This window comes from Sebastes umbrosus, chromosome 18, assembly GCF_015220745.1.
Source record: "Sebastes umbrosus isolate fSebUmb1 chromosome 18, fSebUmb1.pri, whole genome shotgun sequence".
Lineage (NCBI taxonomy): Eukaryota > Metazoa > Chordata > Actinopteri > Perciformes > Sebastidae > Sebastes > Sebastes umbrosus.
Window position 1 is genome coordinate 1,679,007 of NC_051286.1, and position 21,185 is coordinate 1,700,191.

The following is a 21,185-nucleotide window of genomic DNA, read 5'->3' on the forward strand; positions in this document are numbered from 1 at the left end:
ATATATATATATAAATATATATATATATATATATATATATATAAAAAAATATATGTATATATAAAAATATATATATAAATAAATATATATGTGTGTGTGTGTGTGTGTCATGTATTTGGTCTTTAATAAATAGCTTTTGAATGTTATTGTATATATTTTTAAATTTCCTGAACATCAACAAATGAAAATGTCACTCAGAGAAAACTGATTCAATTTAAATGACAAATTTATTCTTTTAAAGCAACAACACAACACAGATGGAGTATCAAAGGAAATGTAAAATGAATCTAGTGCTTCAGGTAACAGTTTATCCTGATGAAATGTAATAAAAGAAATAAAAAACACATTTTAACTCGGCACATTTCAACATGCAGCATCTATTTTATTAACATTTAATCTCAGCTGCTGCTAAAGAGCTGATGATGGCAGGATTTGGGTGTAGAACTACATTAGATTCACGGTCAGCAGTGTAAATGACAAACACATTAACATTAATCACATGTATTGAATCAAACTGTTCTGTCATGCTGTGTTATGTGATATTATTATTATTATTATTACATGTAAACAACGATGAATGAAGCCACGACAGCGTGTCAATGTGCATCTTTCTGGATTAGATTTGAACAACTTTCAGTTCCTTTAAACCCGCTTTAAACTCCTGAGGTTTGCGTGCAAATACTGGCTTTACCAATGCAAACATTTATTAAAAATAAATACAACAAATTAAACATGTTAATGTACAGCAGCTCCAAAAGCTCCAAACATTTTGTGTTCCCTCCGACGTGGAACTTATATTATTTTTTAACGACTCAGCAAAGCGTGACGTTAGTCTGAAAGTGGGCTGATGTCACATATGAAACGAGGCACAAAGACGAGCTGCTCCAGAAGCTCAATAATCACATTTACAGCTCAGCTTCCCAGCATGCAACTCGGGACGCAGAACAACACTCCAGCTCACCGTAACGGCACCAGCACGGAGCTCAGAGATCCTACAAGAGGTCTGGAGAGGTAAACTGACTGAACAGTATTCATATACTCATTACTGCTCTATTACATTTTCTGTAAAAGTGATGGGTTAAAGAAATTAGTGGCGTTAAAACACATTTGCATTAACTTTGACAGGCCTGATTAATATGTAATTTGTGTGTAACTGTAGAATGTAAACTCCTCATCAGGTTGTAAAAAACAGAAACAACACAGAGGACATGGCTTCTGTGTCGCAGCAAAGTACTGCAGTCATTCCCACAGTTTACAGCTTACTCTTCCAGACCCGATTAGGAAGTCTTGAGTACATTTTTTATCCTGAAGGCAGTTGATCATGTGACACATCAGTCTGAATATTTGGCTACTTTTCCGTTCACTTTGGCAAATAATCAGCTCCCATCAAGCGGTTTTAAACTCTAAAAAATCACGTTTGGCTGCTGAAGAAGTTAATGTGTATATTATATTTTTAAATTCATCTACCCGTCCAGCCTCTGGATGACAGATGTGTCGCAGGATCACTGTTCTCTGCAGCAGGAGGAGGTGAACTGGAGGGCTGCAGCAGCCGCCGCCACTGTCTTCTCAGTTGGAGATGTCGGCGTTGTTGTTTCGGTTGCCGCATTTGTGGTGGATGATGAGCAGGACGACGCCCAGGAAGAAGCAGACAGAGCCCACGGTGATGTACGCGATGCCCAGGAACGGGTTCTTGCCCCCCATCCAGGAGATGGTGCTCAGGATCATCCGCTTCCTGCCCTCGAAGCTGCGGACGGGATAATCTGAGTTCAACGGGTTAAAGGTGGGAACCACAACAACTCTGAACCGGAGACAGTCAGTCAACATCAACATGGTCAGCAATGGTTTTGCAAAAGGCAGTTAATATATTTTTTTTTCCTGAAGTCTGATCTCAATTTTGGATTCAAAAGATTAAAGTTTAGTTCTCATTAATAAACTGAACATTCTGGGTCTTTAGACAGTTTGATGCGGTGCGTTCATCATCGCGTTGTGACTTTCACATGAAGGATACTGTAGACGACCTCCAGAGTGTAGTTTCCTCGGGGCAGAGTTGCCACCATGCTGTTTTTCTTGTTGATGATGCGGTAGAGTTTGCGGAAGGTGGGCAGAGCGGCGGTCCTCATCCACACAATGAAGTCCTCGTTGATGAAGCCGTTGTTGCTCTGATCCGTGTCCAGCTCGTAGACGGGCCGGTTCCAGTTCACTGGCTTCGTTGTACCTGAAAACAGAAGAATCAAAATAATCCATTAATCGGTTTCCAGTAATTCAGGAAGTTTAAGAAGGAAAAAAAGTCTAAATTCTCTGATTCCAGCTTCTTGTCTTCAAAAGGCACCATACTCCATTAAACAAACAGTAATTTTACCTCTCAGAACACAGGAGTTGCTGGTCTACCGCTGCATCGATCACTTAGTTTGTTTGTATTATTGTGTGACTTTTGGATGTGAACTAACGTGGCATCCACAGTCTGGTACTTCTGTCTGCATCTCCAAACTATGAGCATGCCAAACGGTATCTACGTTACTGTAGGTAATACACTAACTATGGATAAGGATACATAGGATATATGTATATATATGCAGAACGTCATCCTCCAGAAACGTACGTCAGGTAACGTGGGAAACCTTTTTAGAAGGGCTCGAGAAAATAGCATTTTGACGCTAAAACATACACACTTCAAACCAAAATTTTAATGATTGGATTTAAATACATAAGAAACACGACCTGGAAGCTACAGAATGACATAAAAACTAAAAAAAGATGCTTCTGCTGCTACCTTGAAAAATGGCGGTGAGGTTCGGGGGGTTGATGCCTCCCGGGTTCCCGAACTTCACGTGCTTGTCGGTCCACCAGGCGATGCCGGTAGTGTTGAGAGGAATCTGGATCTTTGTGCCGTTGGGGTCGTTGTAAAACAGCTCCAACGTGTCTGCCGTGAGAGGAGAGATGGCGGATTAGAGTTCAATCTTTAAATCACATTGATAAGTAGTGTGTGGTCAACAGAGCAGGAAACCGGCTCACCGTTGAACATGCTGTTGGCGATGGCCCCACACGGTGCTATCGGCTTGTTTTCATGATAAGCGTATGGCTCACACTCCTTGCTGGGTTTCTGAGAGTGATGAAGAGGAGAAGGGAAGATCAATGCTGGCAGCATTTAAAGCTGCAACTGATCGGTCTAAAAGAAATGTGTGAGCTGTGGTGAATTTCTCTCTCAGGAAGTGACGACATAAATTGCTACTCAGTGCGTCCGAAAAGATTCATACTACTGTTTATTCACACAAAAGTATGTTGAACGATAGTACATATGTTGAGTATGTTGTGCATAATATGTGATTTCGGACGAATGAGGAAAATAATGTGTTTTTTGAACATTAAATAATGTAAACATGTTCTAGTAGAAACACAAAATACAAGTAAGCCGTGTTGTTTAAGTTTAAGTCCTACCAGGAGGGACTCCATGTCTCCGTTCAGCTGGCTGTCGTCTCTCGACTTGACGTAGCGGCGGTGATTTTGGTAGAAGTTGGACAGGCCGTAATACACGTATACGTTGCTCTGTTGGTTGAGATAAACGTGTTAACACACAAATTGTTCAAACTGGCTGTGTGAATATTTATTATCGGACGTATGAAACGACACTTTTCCTCACCTCATATGGCTGCTCCAGGTAGAACGGGATGGTGCAGGTACACGGCCTGGTGCTGTTCCAGCTGAAGTTCTGGGAGCAGGCGTAGCAGGGACTGGACACGTCGACTCCGGTGTAATCAACCTGGAAACACACAAGAAGATTTTAACTATACAGCACTTTTAAAAACATTAACTGCACAGTGCTTCACACCAGAGCAAAAAGACAAAATAAAGCAGATAAAAACAAGAATCTAAAGTGTAAAAACCCTAAAAAAAGTAATATGTAATATTGTTGTTTTTTTATGTGATGTAATGTGATGTATGTGATGTGTCACAGCCATGACTAGCTTGAGTGGTAAGGACAAGTGATCAATATTTTTGAGTAACAATAACAACAAGTAATGAGATGAGATACTTAGTTAAACAGTGCAGCATATTATTAAATTTCCATGAAATGTTCTGTCCTGAAAAAGAGCATCACACCAAACTCCATTCAAAAAATCATCCGTTTTAGAGTTTCCTCTGATATCAGAGTAACGTATTTTGGAGAACGTTATTTAGGTTAGATGTTGTTCTTATTTTTAAAACGAAAGCTTATTTTGGGTCACATATTTGCCGAATTCACCGGTTGAACATAACGTTTCATAAAAATGTTTAAGTTAAGTTACAGGAGATGTTGAAATTTAGTGATATGCAAGGTAAGTATAAATTGCAATTTTTTTGCATGGGATTTGGCGTGAGTGGTGGAAGTGTACAAGCCAGCTCCACAGGGAATATTAACATGTTATTGTGTCACTGTGTATAATAACTAGTGTTATATAGTTAATCCAGGTGAGTCATATAACGTTAAGTTACCTCAAACTCCTTCTGTCCTGTAAAAGAGCATCAAACCAAACTCCATTCAAAAAATCACCTATTTTAGAGTTTCCTCTGATATCAGAGTAACGTATTTTGGAGAATGTTATTTAGATAGAAGTTGTTTTTATTATTAAAAAGAAAGCTGATTTTCGGTCTCATATTTGCCGAATTTACTGGTTAAACATACCGTTTCAGAAAATGTTTAAATTAGATGTTGAAGATGTTGAAATGTGCTGATATGAAGGAGTTAGGGTAGATTGCAGACTTTCTGCATGTGGTCTGGCGTAGAGTCGGAGCGGTTACCTCTAACTCCTTGATGTTGTTAGAGGTGACGAAGAGGCCGATGCCGATGGGGATGAAGAGGAGGCCGATGATGAAGAAGGCCGGCAGCACGGTTCCCGCGGTGAGGATGGGCTGCCAGGCCGGCAGTCTCTGCTGTTTGAAGGCGGTGTTCTCGGGCTTCTTGCTCCGCAGCGTCGCTCCACCGGGTCCGGTCACCGTGATGTGTCCGTCCTCCTCTTTCGCGGTGTAGCTGGACGCCATCATAACGGCTCTCTGACGACAGGTTTAACGCGTTAAAGACCGACTGACGCGCTGACAGTGTACAGACTAGTATCTTAAATCACAGAATGATGTTGTCATTTGTTTTTCTGGAGGTTATTTGGTGATTTAATCCATTAGTTAGTTTAATCATTAACAGCTGCTCCGGTTTATAAACAAGGAAGTAAACGCAACGCTTCTTCTTCTTCTTCTTCGGTGTTTATTGGCGGTTGGTAAACCAGCTTAGAGGCGCATTACCGCCTCCTGCTGGTCTGGAGGTGGAACAGGGGATTGAGCAGAAATGAATCAAAAATAAAAATAAAATTAAAGAAATAATAATAAATAATAATAAAAATGAGGAAAACTCTGGATTCGTTTAACCCAGGATTCAGCAACCTTTACTATCAAAAGAGCCATTTTAGGCAAAAAAAAATCTGTCTGAAACCGCGAAACATTTGATCATTGTGATGAAGGTATATAGGTATTTTATTATATATTTACCTTATACAGGAAGGTAAATATATAAACAAGCATGATGGGCGTTGTTGTTGTGAAATCAAGAGAAAACAATGCCAAAGAAATTCTAATTACACAAAAACTGCTGTGAATTAAAAGGATGAAAACTATACTTACTATCTAGTCTGCTGTCTGTGAGCAGGATGGAACAATTAATTCACAAAAACGGACAAAATCTAAAGCTTCAGTGTTCATAGAAGTTTATTTTTTTATCAGAAAAATTTCCTGTTGAATATGTTCATATGGTGTATTATCATGTTTATGTCTGACCAAAGTGTCCCAAAAGTCAGAAAATATCATGTGTATTTAAAACCTGCATATAAATGGGGAATAAAATGTTTTCTAAAGAAAACAAAACTACATCAAATACACTTTAAACCAACATGCCATTGATTTTCCTTTGCTTCTTTCTATTAATGGTAATTCAGCAACTTTCAAAAGCAATTTTTAAATTCAGCCTAAAACCACATTTCCACTTCCACATCCACACTGAACTGCCTGTCCAGGACCAAATTACCAAATTTAAACAAAACACAGGCTCTAAATTTTAAATTTGGACAAACTAGTGAATACTACATTTCAGATTCTGACTGAACTCCAAACTGCATAAAGTACACAGATAATACTCTGTATGAAAACTCTTCATTCATTCATTTCAACCTGTAGTCTTGTTTGTATCACATCTGTAAGTAGAAAAGATGCTTCACTCTTTGTACTGGAGCTTCAACCATCACAGATCTCAGCTCAGCGTTGGCTGTTTGCTGAGGCGGCGTCCGTCAGCGGACCTGAAAATTACAACACAACGTGTTTCCTTGACATTTTAAGTCTCATTTGTGCTCAACAGCCACATTTATTTTCTTTATTAGCTTCAGACTGCTGCACAAACTCTATTTAGCACTAAACAGTTTAGTGCAGTTTAGTACAGTTATGCACTAAAATCAGAGCTGCAGAGTTAATGAACATCCTCTGTGGGTTTTGTTGCTGCCAGCGACCACTTTCCATTTACACAGAGTCATTTGGTTAATTTTTAATATAAATATATGCAGTTATCATTACAAAGTATAGCTACAAGTCAGCAGCCAAATGGATGTTAGTGGAGCTGATATTTCCAGCCAGTTAGACTGTTATCAGGTCATTAAATGGGGCGTTATCAGTGGTTATCAGCCTCATAGATGTGGGTCAGTAGGGCCCTGCCATACACCCAATAGTAGGTTTGGCCTCATAATCAAATCGGGAGATATTTCTCAGATGCAACCTTTAATAAAGATGGTATTAATAGGCTTTTTTTTGTCGTTGTGGTCTCAGTTGACTAAGATTTCTTTAGTCGACTAGTCATATTTTATGCTTTCTTTAATGATGTATTTCTAAGAAACTTCTGAGCACATCTCTGGTAAACACCAGATTTAAAGTGGTAAGTAATAAAGTGATTTTAATAATCCTGCTGAGCCTCTGAGGTTGTTTCCAGGACGAGTATTTGATCACCTAAACGTCTCTGCAGCCGCCTCGACGAGCTGCAGCTCAAACTAAAACACTCGTCCTGTTTTCCAGATGCTTCTTCAGGACTCTGTTACCTTCCTCAGTCCTCACGCTTTAATATCTCTCTCTCTCTCTAACATCAGCAGGATTCATCCTCCTGCCTGTTTGCTTATTAGAAGCTGATTAAAGCAGCAGAATGAGTTTTGTTTTTTCTCTTGTGTCCTGTTATACAACATCATAACCTGCAGATAATTATGGTTTATTGATGTGTTTAATCAGATAAAACCATTAGAGGATGTGTGAAGCTGCTGCTCCAGCAGTAATCTGATTTATACGTTCAGGGATGTCAGATCAGTTTCTTCCTCGTAAAGATAATCTAGTCATGTTGTAGTTTTGTACTCGTCCATGAGAGGGAGCTAGACGCCTACTGAGTCTAATATGTAATGCTGAAAAGATCAAACATGATATAATGTGCATTGCAACCACATACATTATCACATCATCATGCAGCAGAGAACAGAACCATCTTCACAATGCATCAGTGAGTCTGGAGAGTTCATCAGCAGCCTAATTTAAACATGTATTTTAATAAAAATATATATTTATCAACCTGGAACAAGATCATCTTCATGTTCATACTCTTCTTTGCACATGCATGTACATTTTTTGGGACAAACTGAATGTGCAACAACGTCCAAAAAGTCAAATGAAATCACATCTGCAGAACCGACTCTTTCACCCAACGTTATTGACGTTGAGTGATCAGTTTACCCAAATTACAAAAATGCATAATTACTCACTTATTATTCTCTGGTGGATATCGTGTTTGGTTTGAAACCTTTAAATGTGTTTAAATGTTTTAAATGTTTTAAATGTAATAATTATTTTGGTTTTGTTTGTCCATGGTTTGAAGAAAATATGGAGAGAGGGAAGATGCAACAAAAGTAGAGCTGCAAAGATTAATCGATTAGTCGTCAACTATTAAATTAATCGGCAACTATTTTGATAATCGCTTAATCGGTTTGAGTCATATTTTTAAGAAAAAAACAAGTCTAAATTTTCTGATTCCAGCTTCTTAAATGTGAATATTTTCTGGTTTCTTTCCTCCAAAACAAAACATTTGAGGACGTCATCTTGGGAAACACTGATAGACATTTTTCACCATTTTCTGACATTTTATAGACCAAACAACTAATCGAAATAATAATAGACAATGATAATAATCGTTAGTTTGCAGCCCGAAACAAAGAATTAGGGACATTGTAGTTGTATGGTATGCATCTCTGTGATTTCTGCTTCCACTGTAATACAAAGGAGGTGAATTGAATTTAGTTTTTGGTGCTCACAGCATTCAAAATTACATAACATGAGCACCATTTTTTAGCCTGTATATTTGTTAACATTTTGGCAAACTGTCACCATTAAAAGTTTGCCAAATTATCTCTGATCAGCTCCTGTTTGTAGTGTAAACATGGATGTACAGACAACTATCACTGGATTATTCTGATACTGAAGAAAACTTAAAAACGTGATTATTCTCAGGCAAGTTCTGCAGTTATAAGAAGCGTCTTTTGTTCTGATTTCAACGCAGATTTATGGGCTTTTATTCCAGATCGACATCAGAGATAATGACATCCTCGGGAAGTGTGAGTCTCACTGTATCTGAACATACGTGTATCATGCATGTGTGTTGAGATTTTACTGAGTTATGAATCCAGGAAGGAGGACACATGTTGATGCAAATTGCAAATTTCTGTCATTAGCTAAAGTCTATCCAGTCAACATTTATTAAGATTTATGTACGAACTCAATGCTGGACAGTATGACACACATTTCAGCTCTGAAAATGAGTTTTTATTGCTGTTGAGTTGTGCTTTGTTTGTTTAGCAGCATGGGTTAACATTTGGAGCTCACATACACACCATAAACAAATGAATGCTACGAAGCGATGCCATACGTGTTTCAGAGATAAATAGATTTTTATTTTGGTGCCTGATGACACAAATGATGACAGGCCATACGGTAACAAACATTTCACAGTGCTCCGGAGGCGCGGCGGTGAAATAAACACACGAGCTGCTGCCAAAACTATCACCAACACGAAGTTAATCACTCAGACGTGCACAGAGACGCTTCAGTGAGAATCAAAAATAACATGAAAGGACATCAAATGTTTCCTGAAAACATGTGTTGTGCTTGTAAAGCTATAAGCCGTAGTGAGAGAGGCGACATCACACACAGTCCTGTTTGATGAGGCCCGTAACTCATATTTGGCATCAGATTCGTTGTTGCCATGGCAGCGTGCTCCCTCAGCTCTTGCCTCCCGCCGAGGCCAAGGCCGAGGCCGAGCCGCATACCGTCATCGACTTCCTCAGCTCGATTTTCATCAACTGGCTCTCGCCCCGCGACTCTAACCTCGTCACCGTGGACACGCCCAGAATCGCCGCCTTGCTGCTCGGTTTCATACCTTTTGACATTGGGATCCGCGTGGCGGCGGCGGCGCTCCGAGCTGACTGCACATCCGAACCGGGCTGGAAAATAAACAACAAATAAGGGAAGAATTTGGATCGTAGAAACACAAAAAAACACAGAGATGATCTGTTGTTAACGGTTCTTATGTCACTGTGTTGAAGAAATGTTTAAACAGGGATTACACATGAAGGAAAGGTGAGCTTCCCAGTAAGCATGGTTTTGTTTTGAGGTATTTTATAACCTTTTTGACCTTTCGTCAACACCCAAACGGCACTTTAAAAAAATGTAGGTGCTCAAATCAATAAAAATGATATAAAAACAAGAAAGAAACGCCTCCATTGTTCTGGATCAGGAGTTTTCAAAGTCTGACATTGAGAGCCACACAAGCCTCTCCGAGGCTCCAACATGAGTGTTTTTTAGCATATATTTGTTTACATTTTGGCACCATTAAAAGTGTGCCGAATTATCTATGATCAGCTCCTGTTTGCAGTGCACACACAGACGTACAGACCACTATCACTGGATTATTCTGATACTGAAGAAAACTTAAAAACGTGAAGATTCTCAGGCGTCTTTTTTGTTCTGATTTCAACACAGATTTATGGACGTTTTTTTTTTTTTAGATGGACATCAGAGATAATGACAAGTCTCACTGTATCTGAACATACGTGTATCATGTATGTGTGTTGAGATTTTACTGAGTTATGGACTCCAATTATGACTTTTATTCCATCTTTTGGTGATCTACCATGTGAACAGGTGACAAAACCTACTAGAGGGTGTAGCAGGCTGATAACGCCCATTCAATGGCCTGATAACAGTCTCATCGACTGCCTTCTCTCACTTTAGAAGCTGCTAAGAAGATTGCCGACCATCCAGTGACTGAAATGTCCAACTTACTAGAAACCTTTGATTCAGTGACAGATCATCAAATCAATGCTTACTGGGTCTGTTTACACCGGAGTGTGTGAGGGTTAACTGGACCTCTTGGATATTAAATGACATCAGGTTGGGTGGTATTATTGAGTTTATAACGAGGTTTCTTATCTGTAAATTTAAGTTCTTAAAGTGAAAAAAGTGAAACATCCAAATTGGTTGTGTTTGGTTAAAAGGAGTGGTTTTGTCAGTTGTCTTTAGGAGACCTTTAGAAAGATCATTCCGGTTAGTTCACACCAGTGAGGTCACATGTTTATATATTTATATATATTATTTATATATTTTAATACCTGGACAGGGTGCTATCTAGGCAGCACCCACCACCTGATTTCATTCTGAAACATTTCAGAAGAAACTGCAACGTAAAAGATTAATTAGACATCGTTCAGATATTTTAGTTTGAGGCAAAATGTCGTTATACGGAAGCCCTGAAAGGCCAGCGAGAATTTTATTTTTTCTGGTGATCCATTTTCTAAGTCTGATCTAACTTATTTTCTCTCCTGTGTTTATAATTTAAGATTAAAGATTAAAAATGTTTTGTCAGGATAATCCTTCTAATTCCTTTTTTTTTCCAGTGTGAAAATAAGTGAAATTTTTTTTTTTTTTTTAAATAGGCTGATTTAGCGACTAACTGCTTTTTTTATTTGCCTCTTAGTGAAAACAGGAGGAAGAAAAACATTCTTTTTTAGTGGGGTAGGGGTGCACTCTGGTGGTCGAAATAAGTATTACAACAACAACACTTGGAATTTTTTTAGGCAGATTATTGTAAATTGCGGGGAAAAAAAATGTAGGCAAATTTTCCTAAGTTTTTTTTCTTGCCTCTTAGTGAAAACAGGTGGAAAAAAAAAAAATGTTGGTTGATTTTTCTAAGTTACTTTTTTTTTTCTTTCACTTGTTTTCACACAGGAAAAAGTAACTTAGAAAAATCTGCCTAAAATTTTTATTTTCCAACTGTTTTCATTAAGAGGAAAATAATAATAGTAACTTAAAAAAATAAATCTAAAAATTATTTTTTTCACTTTTCACACTGGAAAAAAAGCAATTTAGAAAAATCAGCCTAAAAAAAGTGTTTGTTATTGTAATACCTATTTTGACCACCAAAGTGCACCACTGCCCCACTAAAAATTTGTTTTCTTCCACCTGTTTTCTCTAAGAGGCAAAGAAAAAAAGTAATTTAGAAAAATCTTTTTTTTTCACAAAGAAAAAAAAAAAGCACCTTTGAATCCTGAATTTTTTTTTCTTACACCTGTTTTCCACTTGTTTCACAGGAAAAAAATATGAATCAGAAAGATTATCCTGGCAAAACATATTTTTCACCTGTTCTTCAGTCATAAACACAGGAGAGAAAAAATCATTTAGATCAGAGTTAGAAAATGGGTCACCAGGAAAAAAAATTCTCGCTGGCCTTTCAGGGCTTCCGTACATCTAAGCCTCTACCCTTGTGGAGTCACAACATATTCAGAAAGAAAGAAGATGGAGGACGTAATGATCTCACCACTGACTGCGTCGGCCTGGAGGACGCCGACGTGATGGGCGTGATCGTTATGCTGCTCGTCATTTTGCTCTGAGTCGTCTTCGCCGTCGAGGCTTGATGGCGTGGCGAGCGCAGCACCGTTCCCGTTGACACTTCCTTGCTGCTCTCTGAGCTCCTGAGCGTCAACACCGAACCAGCACAGCCCTCAGAGGGCCTCTTGAACTGTGGACCCAGGTGGATGTGGATCTTGTTGTCTTCTGTTGTGATGATGTTGCCGTTGTACTTCCTGAAAGGCGCCGGTTGCTTCTCCGGGGTCACCTTGATCACCGTGCGGGTTGCGGTGATGTCGTGAGGCTCGGGTGAAGCACAGACTTCAGCCACGGGGGTGGTGCTGACCGTGATGATGGACACCGGCGACCGGAGGCGGTCAGAGCCGTTGGTCTTGTCCGGACTCTTGGCCCTGGAGATGGTGGTTATCGTGACGGGGGATTTGGCTCGATCCAGTTCACAGGTTTTGCTCTTCGACGCCACGGTCGTGGGCTTCGGCACGATGGTGATGCGAGGTTTCTGCAGTCCGAGAGTCGGGATGATGGTGGTGCTGGAGAAGAAATCCTCGGCTCGAGGGCTGGTGATCTCCAAGGTGGCGGTGCTGTTCTCGTGATCTGGCGTCACCCGGATGTGCAGCGGCTGACCCGGCCTGGTCATCTCGGGCGGATGGAGCAAGGACGCCCTGTTGGTCTTATCAGGAGCGCTCTGAGTGATCGTGATGGCGTCCTTCTTTTTCATCCAGGGTATCCAGGATTTCTTTGGGCCGAGTTCTGCTGAGGCAGGAGGGTAGCGTTCAAGAACCGCCGGCTTTTTAAGCCCCCGTTGTCTGAGGTTGCTCATTATTTGGTTCTCCTCGAGGACCGATTTGAGGATGAAGCCCGCCGCCGTCTCGTCCTCGGCCGTCTCACTGGCCACCACGTCCGTCTGCACCGCTGTGGAGGTAACCGGGACGTTGACCATCCTCTTCCCGTTCATACTGGGCCTCACAGCGCGACTGTATCTCTTGGTGGATTCCAGCTCCTTGGTGAGGTTCGCAAAGTCGTGACTCATGCTCATCTTCTTCTCCTCCTCTTCCATGAACCTCTGCTGGAGGACAGAGTAATCCACCTGCAGCTGGGAGAGCTGGTCCTCCTTGCTCATCAGCTCGTGGATCTTCTCCTTCAGGGCCTGGACGTCCGCCTGCAGCTCTCTGGTTCTCGCCTCCTCCGTCTTGCAGCGAGCTCTGAGTTCCGCCTCCGGATTCGTGACCTCGCCTTTCTCTATGGCTTTGTTCCTGGCGATCTGACTCTTCATCTCGTCCAGCAGCTTAGAGAGAGTGTTCGCCCTGTCCTGCTCCGTTCTGAACTTCTTCTCCAGCAGATCGTACTCGTCCTCTGTTTTCATTAAATCTCCTTCCACCACCTCCAGCTGTTTCAGCCGGCTCTTAAGTCTTTCTATTTCTAGCGCGAGCTCTTTTACTTTGTTGTCTTCATCTGGATTTCTGTTTGACCACTTCCTCTGGATTTCCCTCTCCGTCTCCTCAAGTCCGTCCATTCTTATTTTCATCCCGCCCAGCTTGGTATTCAGCTCCCGACACTTCTCCTCTTCACTTGCAAGTTTAGACTTTAACTCGTCTTTCTCTTTAGCGATCGTCGACACTTTGATCTCCATTTCCGATTTGAATTTGAGGAGTTTTTTGCTCTCCTCGATCAGCTTCTCCGTGACCTCCGTGACCTTGCCCTGCTCCGCTTTGAACATCTTACTCAAATCATCACTTTTCTGCTCTTCCTGTTTCAGTCTCTCCGCCATGTTTTTCCTCTCGTCCACCAGAATAACCGTGAAGGACTTCAGCTTCATCAGGTCGTCTTTCAGGACCATCTCCGCCTTTTCAAACTTTGACTCCGATCCCTCGAGTTCTCTCACCCGAGTTTTCACCGTCTCCAGCTCGCCGGCCAGATCCTTCACCACGCGTTTCTCCTTCTCCAGGTTCATGTGAAGCTGAGAGCACTCCATTTTGCTGCGACTGAACGCCCCCTCCAGTTTCTCCAGTTCAACCATCCTCTTCTGCAGTTTGTCCACCTCCAGCCTCAGCTCCTTGCTGTGGTTCTCCTCACCCTGCAGCTTCTTCCTCAGCTCCCTGCATTGAGTCTCCGTCTTGGTTATCTCCTCGTCTTTGCCCTCCATCTCCAGCACTCTCTTCCTCAGATTCTCCAGCTCGGTCATGAGAGACGAATCCCCGCACTCCCCTTTGCTGATCTTCTCCCTCAGCTCCTGCAGGTCTTCCTCTGATTTCTGCAGCAGCTTGTTGCTCTCCTCCAGCTCTTCGATCTTCTGCGCCAACCCGGCCAGCTTCAGCCTGAGCTGCCGGCTCTGGGACTCCTCGTTGGCCAGTTTGGCCGTCATCTCCTCGTGCTCCTGCGTGAACTTTGCCGCTCTGTGCTCCAGCTCGGCCTCCAGCTTGAGGACCTTCTGGCCGTCCTCCTTGGCGGTGTCGGCGACCGCCGCCAAGCGCTGCTCTTTCTCCTGCAGCTTCTGAGTGAGGTCCTGGACCTTCTGGCTCTGCTGGTCGATCTGCTCGATGTGCAGCTGCCGCTCGTCCACCAACATCAGGGCGAAGGACTTGAGTTTAACCAGCTCCGCTCGGACCTTCTCCAGCCTCCTGCTGTGGTCCTTGTCCTTACGAGCCTGGTAGGCCTTCTCCTGCTCCAACAGACGTTTGAGTCTAAGAAACACACAAGATGTGAGTGTTAATGTCAAACAGATGCAATGTATCCTCATAAAAAGGTTCATATGATATCTTACGAAAAGTTATTCCTCATTTATTGAGCGTTTTCCTCCAAATGTTCAGCAACACGGGACAATAAAATAACAATAAAATAAGTGATTAATAAAATAACAATAAAATTAAATAAAATTATACAACTGAAACACAATAGAAAAATGTGATTAATAAAAATAAAATAGAATAAAATGATACAGCTTAAATACAATAAAAAATGTGATTAATAAAATAAATATATAATAAAATAAAATCATACAACTTAAACACAATACAATTTTATAACTTAAATACAATAAAATATGTAATTAATAAAATAGAAATAAAATATAATAAAATTATACAACTTAAATAAATAAAATATGTGATTAATAAAACAAAATTATACAACTTAAATACAATAAAAATGTTATAAGTTAAATACAATAAAATATGTAATTATTGAAATAAAAATAAAATAGAATAAAATTATACAACTTAAATACAATAAAATAAGCGAATAACATAAATAATAATAATTATAATAACAACAGTAATAACAATAATAACAACAATAATGATATATTTTTAATTACTATTTTAATAATAAAATCTAGTTGCAAGTATATTTGTCTATTTACTAGTCAAAATATCTCATAACACTTAAAATAAGACACAATCACCCAACAAGTAACATTCAATGAGATATAAGGACTTTTAGAGAATGCATCTTGAAAACAACACTACTACTTGAGCATTACAGTTTCATTATGACACACAACACGTCCTAATACTAGTGAAATAAAGCTCAAAACGAGTTTTACCAGCTGATTTCAAGATCTCTTTTCATCTTGAAAGGCGGAAATATTACATCTTATTTCAACAAATCTCACCAAGCAAATTTGCACTTGTTCCACTGGCAGATTTTTTTTTATTTATTACAAGTAAAAACACCTTGTATTCATTGTTCTTTTAACTTATTTTTGAAGTGGCTTTTTTTTTCCAGTGTCAAACTTGCATCAACACACCGACCCAGTGGGGTAAATCAGTAGTAAGAGGTGCTGCAGAGCTGCCAACGAGAGGATTCAGCTCCCCGTTGGTAGATGTTTAACTATAATCTCTGCGGGAGTCTGAGCAGCAGTTTCTCCTCCATGTGGGTCAAACACAGACAGACACTCGGACACATTAACAGGTTTCCAGCTCAACAAGTGTTCTGCAAGTTTAAATAAAAAGTTCCCACCAGACTTTTACAATCTGCTCCTCCTGAGTCAAAAGCTTGAACTTACCAACCGGTTGTGATGCAGAGCAGGTTGATCCATATCTGCTTGTTAAAGCTGAGCCGGAGCCAAACTGCTGCCGAGTCTCTCACGGGGCCACAGAGGGGAGGAAGGAGGAGGGAGAACTAAAGCCATCACATTCCTAACATGTCATCGCCGGACAATGAGAAAAGGTGGATGTTGTGCTAAAGAGCACCGCTCTGCCGGCTGGTGATGTCATCCAACCCCTTCATATAAGGCCAAAGAGGCCCTGCCCTTTGGACTCCGAGGAGGAGGAGGAGGAGGAGGATGATGATGAGGAGGGGGAGGAGGTTCAGAAAGCCTCTTCTTCCTCCCCTGTTTTCAGCAGGTATGACACAACACATGAAGCCACTTTAAAGTCCTAAAAATGTCCCTCCAGTTTTCTGTCCGTCTTGCAGCCAGCAGCGTTTCCATAGCAACGAGGCGACAATGCAAGGCGGGAGTTTTTGTTTTGGAGCAGACAATGCCAGACTTGCTCAGCCTTTCTTATTATAATCCCATCACCCCCCCACCCCGTATCGTGCAAAGGGGAAAAAGGACGTGGATATAAATTCTCCATAGTGGCTGGATGGTATGAGGTCATAGCTCTGTGGTTTTGCATCGCAGCGGCTGTGAAATGAGCCAAATATGAGCGGTGCAAAGAGCTTACAGCTGCAGAGGCTCCAAGTACAAGTTATATATATTACACAAGAGCACTTTTACATTAATTGCTTGTGTTTTGTGGCTTAGATACTTGCACTTTTTGTTGGCTGCCTGTAATTTTTGGAAATAAATCTCTTCTTCGGTTGCACACATTTAAACTATTACGGGATGAAAGATATCTTCCAGTAATTTCCAGTGATATAAGGCTTGTGGTTATGAAAACTCAGGAATAAATCAAATGACAACATGTAGAAACTGGACCAAATAATACAACTTTTGCAGGCGTAATTTAATTTTTATATATATTTTTTTTCTTTTAAAATCTTTTTTTATAGACGCTTTTACAACCAACGTCATGAAAATATGCTGCGTGTAGTGTCGCGGACATGCAGCCACTTTCCCAGTAAAAGTCTCCACCGCACATTTAGTTTAGTTTAGCAGGTTGTCAGCTGTGTGTCTGCCCGGCGTAACTTTAGAGAGTGTCCAACAAACAGTGTGTGTGTTTGTGCTACGTTAGCAGCTCTAGCATTGCCGGAGGCTTCTTGCTCGCCGCCGCCACCACACATACAGTCACATACAACTCCTCCTTCTTTAACCGATAGCGTTAATCTGTTAAAATGCTTAATGTCGGTTAACAGTTAAAAGGTTAATTATGAACATCCCTAGTTAAAACTGTTATCAGCATCAAAACGTCTGGTTGTTGCGTGTTCAGTTGTCAGAATCGATGTTCCAACAGCAGATTCCCGACAGGATCACAACTGTTTCAGGTGTTTTGGTTTAGCGAGTCACCGTGTTCACCGGTGACTTTCCGCCAAATGCGTCCGTGGTTGCTCGTAGTAATTTGTGTAAATGGTTCGCATAAAAAATAAACACAGATGTATTTAAAATTGATTGAAGGCTTTTACGAGGACACCTACAGTACATGTCCTGTTTGGGTTTTCAACAGCTGCCGTCACTACGAGCAAACACGATGCACTGAGTCACCGGTTAACACGGTCCCTCGTTAAACCAAAACACCGGTGGCATCTGTGGCTGCAAGCTATCAAACGTGTTGACTACCACTGGACTGAGGACACGATCAAAAATGCTCACTGGTGTGACGTTACACGCTAACGACTGAATATTGGACCACTTGCTAACGTCTTCTACCCACTCACTAACAGCATCTTGATCAACATTATAACCTTTAGTTTAGTTTAGTTCTCCCTCTTTTAGCTCTGTTTTTGGTCTCCACCACCAATTCCTGAGGGAAATATCTGTCTCTTTAGCTGCTAAATGCTCCATTATGATCACCACCTATTCTTTAAATGTGTCTGTCTCCTGTTTGCTGTTGAGCTGGTACAGTAAAGTGGCTATTTTTATATGCTTTTAGCTAAAAAAATCGGATCTGGAAAAGTCAATTTTAGGTTGCATTCGTGATCTTCGGTGTTTAATACCCTTACATTGCTTGACAAGCTATTGCACTCCGCCGTTCTTCCGTTGCCAAACTGCGTGCACACAGTGGGGCCTATAAAGAAAAAAAGGGTCTATAGAGGCTCAAATATAAAGGTTTTATCAAATTTAAATAAATTGGATGATACATAATGTCTCAGGTCACACTCACAAAGTGCAGCCTGAACCTGTAAACGTGTGATAATCCTCAGTAGGTACAGCTCAGCTAGATCTAGATCTGTCATCGTAACCTCGCTGCAGAAAGCCTCTCTGTGTTCGGCTCTATTCATAGCATCCCGAGCTGACGGCAGCCTGTCAGAGAGAGCAGAGAGAGACCCGAACACTCATAAAACTGAGCCCACAGCAAACACATCAGACCCAGAGATGCTAATCTGCAGCTAATTATAGTCCCAATAATAACAACCGTCCACATTAACATTCAGAACAGACGAGTCAACAGGAACGCTTTGACACCGAGGAGGCACATCGGTTGTTGGGGATAAAAATGGGATTTTTTTTACTGTCTACCACTGTGAAATTACAGAGAACAAGCCTACATTTTTCTGTAGGCAGACATGGTGAACTGAGTAAACTTGTTACTTCTCAAACCACACTAGCAGACTGGGATCAGGGGCCTCAGGGTGGCTCTTAGAAGTCACCGGCTCAGAAGAAAAACATCACAAATGTGTGTCCCTCGTCTCCTAAAAGTTACGTTTGTATACGACGACTACTAATTTGTAGTTTCGAAAGAATGCCGGTTGGATAACGAGGAAACAATTTGAATGAATTTTTCAGCATAAAGTTAACAGTCAACATGTGTTTTGGTTTCCTACAAAAACAACAACAACAAAAGTATGATTACCTCCTTCAAGGCCGAAGGCATTGGTTTGACTTTGCTCTTTGGCTCCAGACAGATGTTTTGTTTTTTTTTGCCTAAAATGTCTCTTTTGATATTAAAGGTTGCTGACCCCTGCGTTATACAGACATAACAAGGCTTCTGAATGAGCGAGGCATCTGCCGATACGTTACGCGGAAACACACCATGTTAATAACAAGCCGACCACCTCACGGTACCGCCGGCTGTGAGCTGGGATCTGTTTTTAAAGTCAGGCACCTTGGCGGAGGTCTGCGCTCTCCGAGTGTTCTAGTTTTAATTATTTCTACCAGTCAGTAAAACCCTTTTCCCACCAAAATTAGCACATACTGTATGCAGGTTTTTTAAACATGGAAAAATCCACTAAAAATAGGAAAGAGACTCCTTTCCCATTGTAAGAATGCCCTGATGTTGAAACCAGATGTTAGTGGGTTTTTTTGTCCACTTTTATGTCCTGCAGCTTTACTGTTTTGGTTCACTTTAACCGCTCTCATCAGTGTCGTTTTCGGCTATTTGTTTTTTTTAGCTAAAAGCATCTAAAAAAAGCCAATGCACTCTACCTGCTCAGCAGCAAACAGCAGACAGACACATTTAAAGAATAGCTGGTGATCATAATGAAGCATTTAGCAGCTAAAGAGACAGATATTTCCCTCAGGAATTGGTGGTGGAGACCAAAAACAGAGCTAAAAGAGAGCGAACTAAACTAAACTAAAGGTTATAATGTTGAGTTTTTGTAGAAAGTTCAGTAGAGAGAGAGGTGTTGTTGTTTTGGAGTGTGTACTTTTAATTTCTCTGCTTTAACGTGGTGCAGCTCTGCTCTTAGTCTCTCTGATAACACATTCCTGCTGGCTGCAGTCAGCGTGCAGATTCACTGCAGGTGATATCATGAATGAATGCGCCCAGCAGGGTGATGTCATTCCTAACAGAGATCATGCTGGACGATTAGACGCTCTGTTTGCATAACAAACTGTCACGGGCAAATACAACCAGCTGCAGAGAAGTACCAGCAGTATTTAACTCTACTGATGCTACTGAACTTTTACTGGAGGAAAAGTCACGTTATATATGTAAAGATTTGTCTTTACACCCAGTAAAAGCTCTGCTAATTTTCCACAATTAGTTTAGTTTTTCTTCTACCATTCCAGACTTCCTTATAGGTTTCCATTCATTTTTACGGTTGATGTGACTTCATGTTCACTGTGATGAATTAATCAACCTCACTGTATAAAATGACCTGTGGTGATCTCTAGGATAATCACAGCGTCATGAAACTTTATAGCCACAAACTAGAGACCTAGAGCATTCAGAGGATGGATGGATCAGACTGGAGACCTAGAGCAGAAAGAGGATGGATGGCTTTCCTAGCTAGATCGACAATAAGGGGGTTTCTGAGCAGTTTACACAACAGAAGTGCTCGCCATCCAAATCGCCGAAAAATGCAAATTCTTGCAGAAATCTTCTAAATGTCAAACGTTTTTGATCCCAAATCACAGCATGGCTTTTTCTATGGCGTTCCTCAAGGTCTTGGTGTCTTAATATGGTATTTTGGAGGGATTATTGATCATTTTTATAAATTCTCCAGTGGTAAAAAATTGTTAAATTTAGTCCCAAATCTGTGTAACAAATGGTATCAACCCAAAAAATGCTGCAAGAACTTATGAGACATAATAGAGCATGGGGATATGCTAAATTTCAATTTCTGATTTACAACTAGAACAACTTGACACACAGTGCTGAGCTGCATCTCAAATTAATCTTCAGTCCTAACTCTAAAAAGAGAGTGAGTCGAGGCTGTGCTTTCTGCTGCGAGCACTCGATGTCATGATAAGACACGACTCATCACTCTTCATATCAGAACCATCATCCCAAACCTTGATGCTCCGGGTTTTATCTGATGCCTCCTACCAGACAAATAAACATACCGCTGCAGAATGTGTTTTTCAAGAGCAATGAATTGCTAATCAAACATTTTTGTCTCTTTCTCATCAGTAAAGGATCGTACTGCTGTGTGTTAATCAGGAAGCAGCAGGACTATTATAGAGAGCAGCATGTGTGATCTCAGCAGCTGTGTGTCCTAACTTGCAGGCGGATGCATCTAAGAGATCACTCAGATTGACATCTGGATTCCACCTCTGCTGTAGGAGCATCATGCTGGTATCGAGGTTTTTACATCCGTTTATCACATTTCTGTGCTGGGAGTTGTCCGTGTTTTTGTTTTACAACTTTAACCCTTTCACAGTGTGTTTTCGCTTCATCAAAGTTAATTAT

The 21,185-nt window shown here is 40.9% G+C and overlaps 2 protein-coding genes across 7 annotated transcripts in view; both read right to left on the reverse strand.

The window, feature by feature from the left end:
- Positions 1 to 208: 208 nt before the first annotated feature.
- LOC119476734 (cell cycle control protein 50A-like) lies at positions 209 to 5,244 on the reverse strand. Its single transcript, XM_037750215.1, has 7 exons — positions 4,777 to 5,244; positions 3,638 to 3,757; positions 3,436 to 3,543; positions 3,013 to 3,100; positions 2,771 to 2,920; positions 2,009 to 2,215; positions 209 to 1,760 (listed from the first exon to the last, which is right to left on the reverse strand). The coding sequence occupies exons 1-7, from the start codon at positions 5,017 to 5,019 to the stop codon at positions 1,567 to 1,569; spliced, it is 1,110 nt and encodes a 369-aa protein (XP_037606143.1). The 5' UTR covers positions 5,020 to 5,244; the 3' UTR covers positions 209 to 1,566.
- A 468-nt stretch (positions 5,245 to 5,712) lies between these two features.
- LOC119476733 (filamin-A-interacting protein 1) overlaps positions 5,713 to 21,185 on the reverse strand; it is a 41,546-nt gene continuing 26,073 nt past the window's right edge. For 3 of the 6 annotated variants that reach the window (XM_037750209.1, XM_037750208.1, XM_037750211.1), the window contains exons 5-6: positions 11,909 to 14,636; positions 8,770 to 9,536 (exon numbers count right to left, since the gene is read on the reverse strand). In XM_037750209.1, the coding sequence (XP_037606137.1) occupies positions 9,315 to 9,536; positions 11,909 to 14,636 (2,950 nt within the window). In that variant the 3' untranslated portion in view covers positions 8,770 to 9,314. Of the gene's footprint in view, positions 6,315 to 8,769; positions 9,537 to 10,703; positions 10,769 to 11,908; positions 14,637 to 15,958; positions 16,418 to 21,185 lie in introns of those variants that run through there. The other 3 variants (XM_037750212.1, XM_037750213.1, XM_037750214.1) reach the window with 3 other exon arrangements.

Bases quoted from the DNA above. Each gene is read 5' to 3' on its own strand.
- LOC119476734 (XM_037750215.1), bottom strand. From the start codon at position 5,019: ATGATGGCGTCCAGCTACACCGCGAAAGAGGAGGACGGACACATCACG. The intron at 3,758-4,776 runs GTAACCGCTCCG...GTGTGTTTCCAG, and splicing joins ACAACATCAAGGAGTTAGAG to GTTGATTACACCGGAGTCGA. The intron at 2,216-2,770 runs GTAGCAGCAGAA...TTCTGTTTTCAG, and splicing joins CCTCACCGCCATTTTTCAAG to GTACAACGAAGCCAGTGAAC.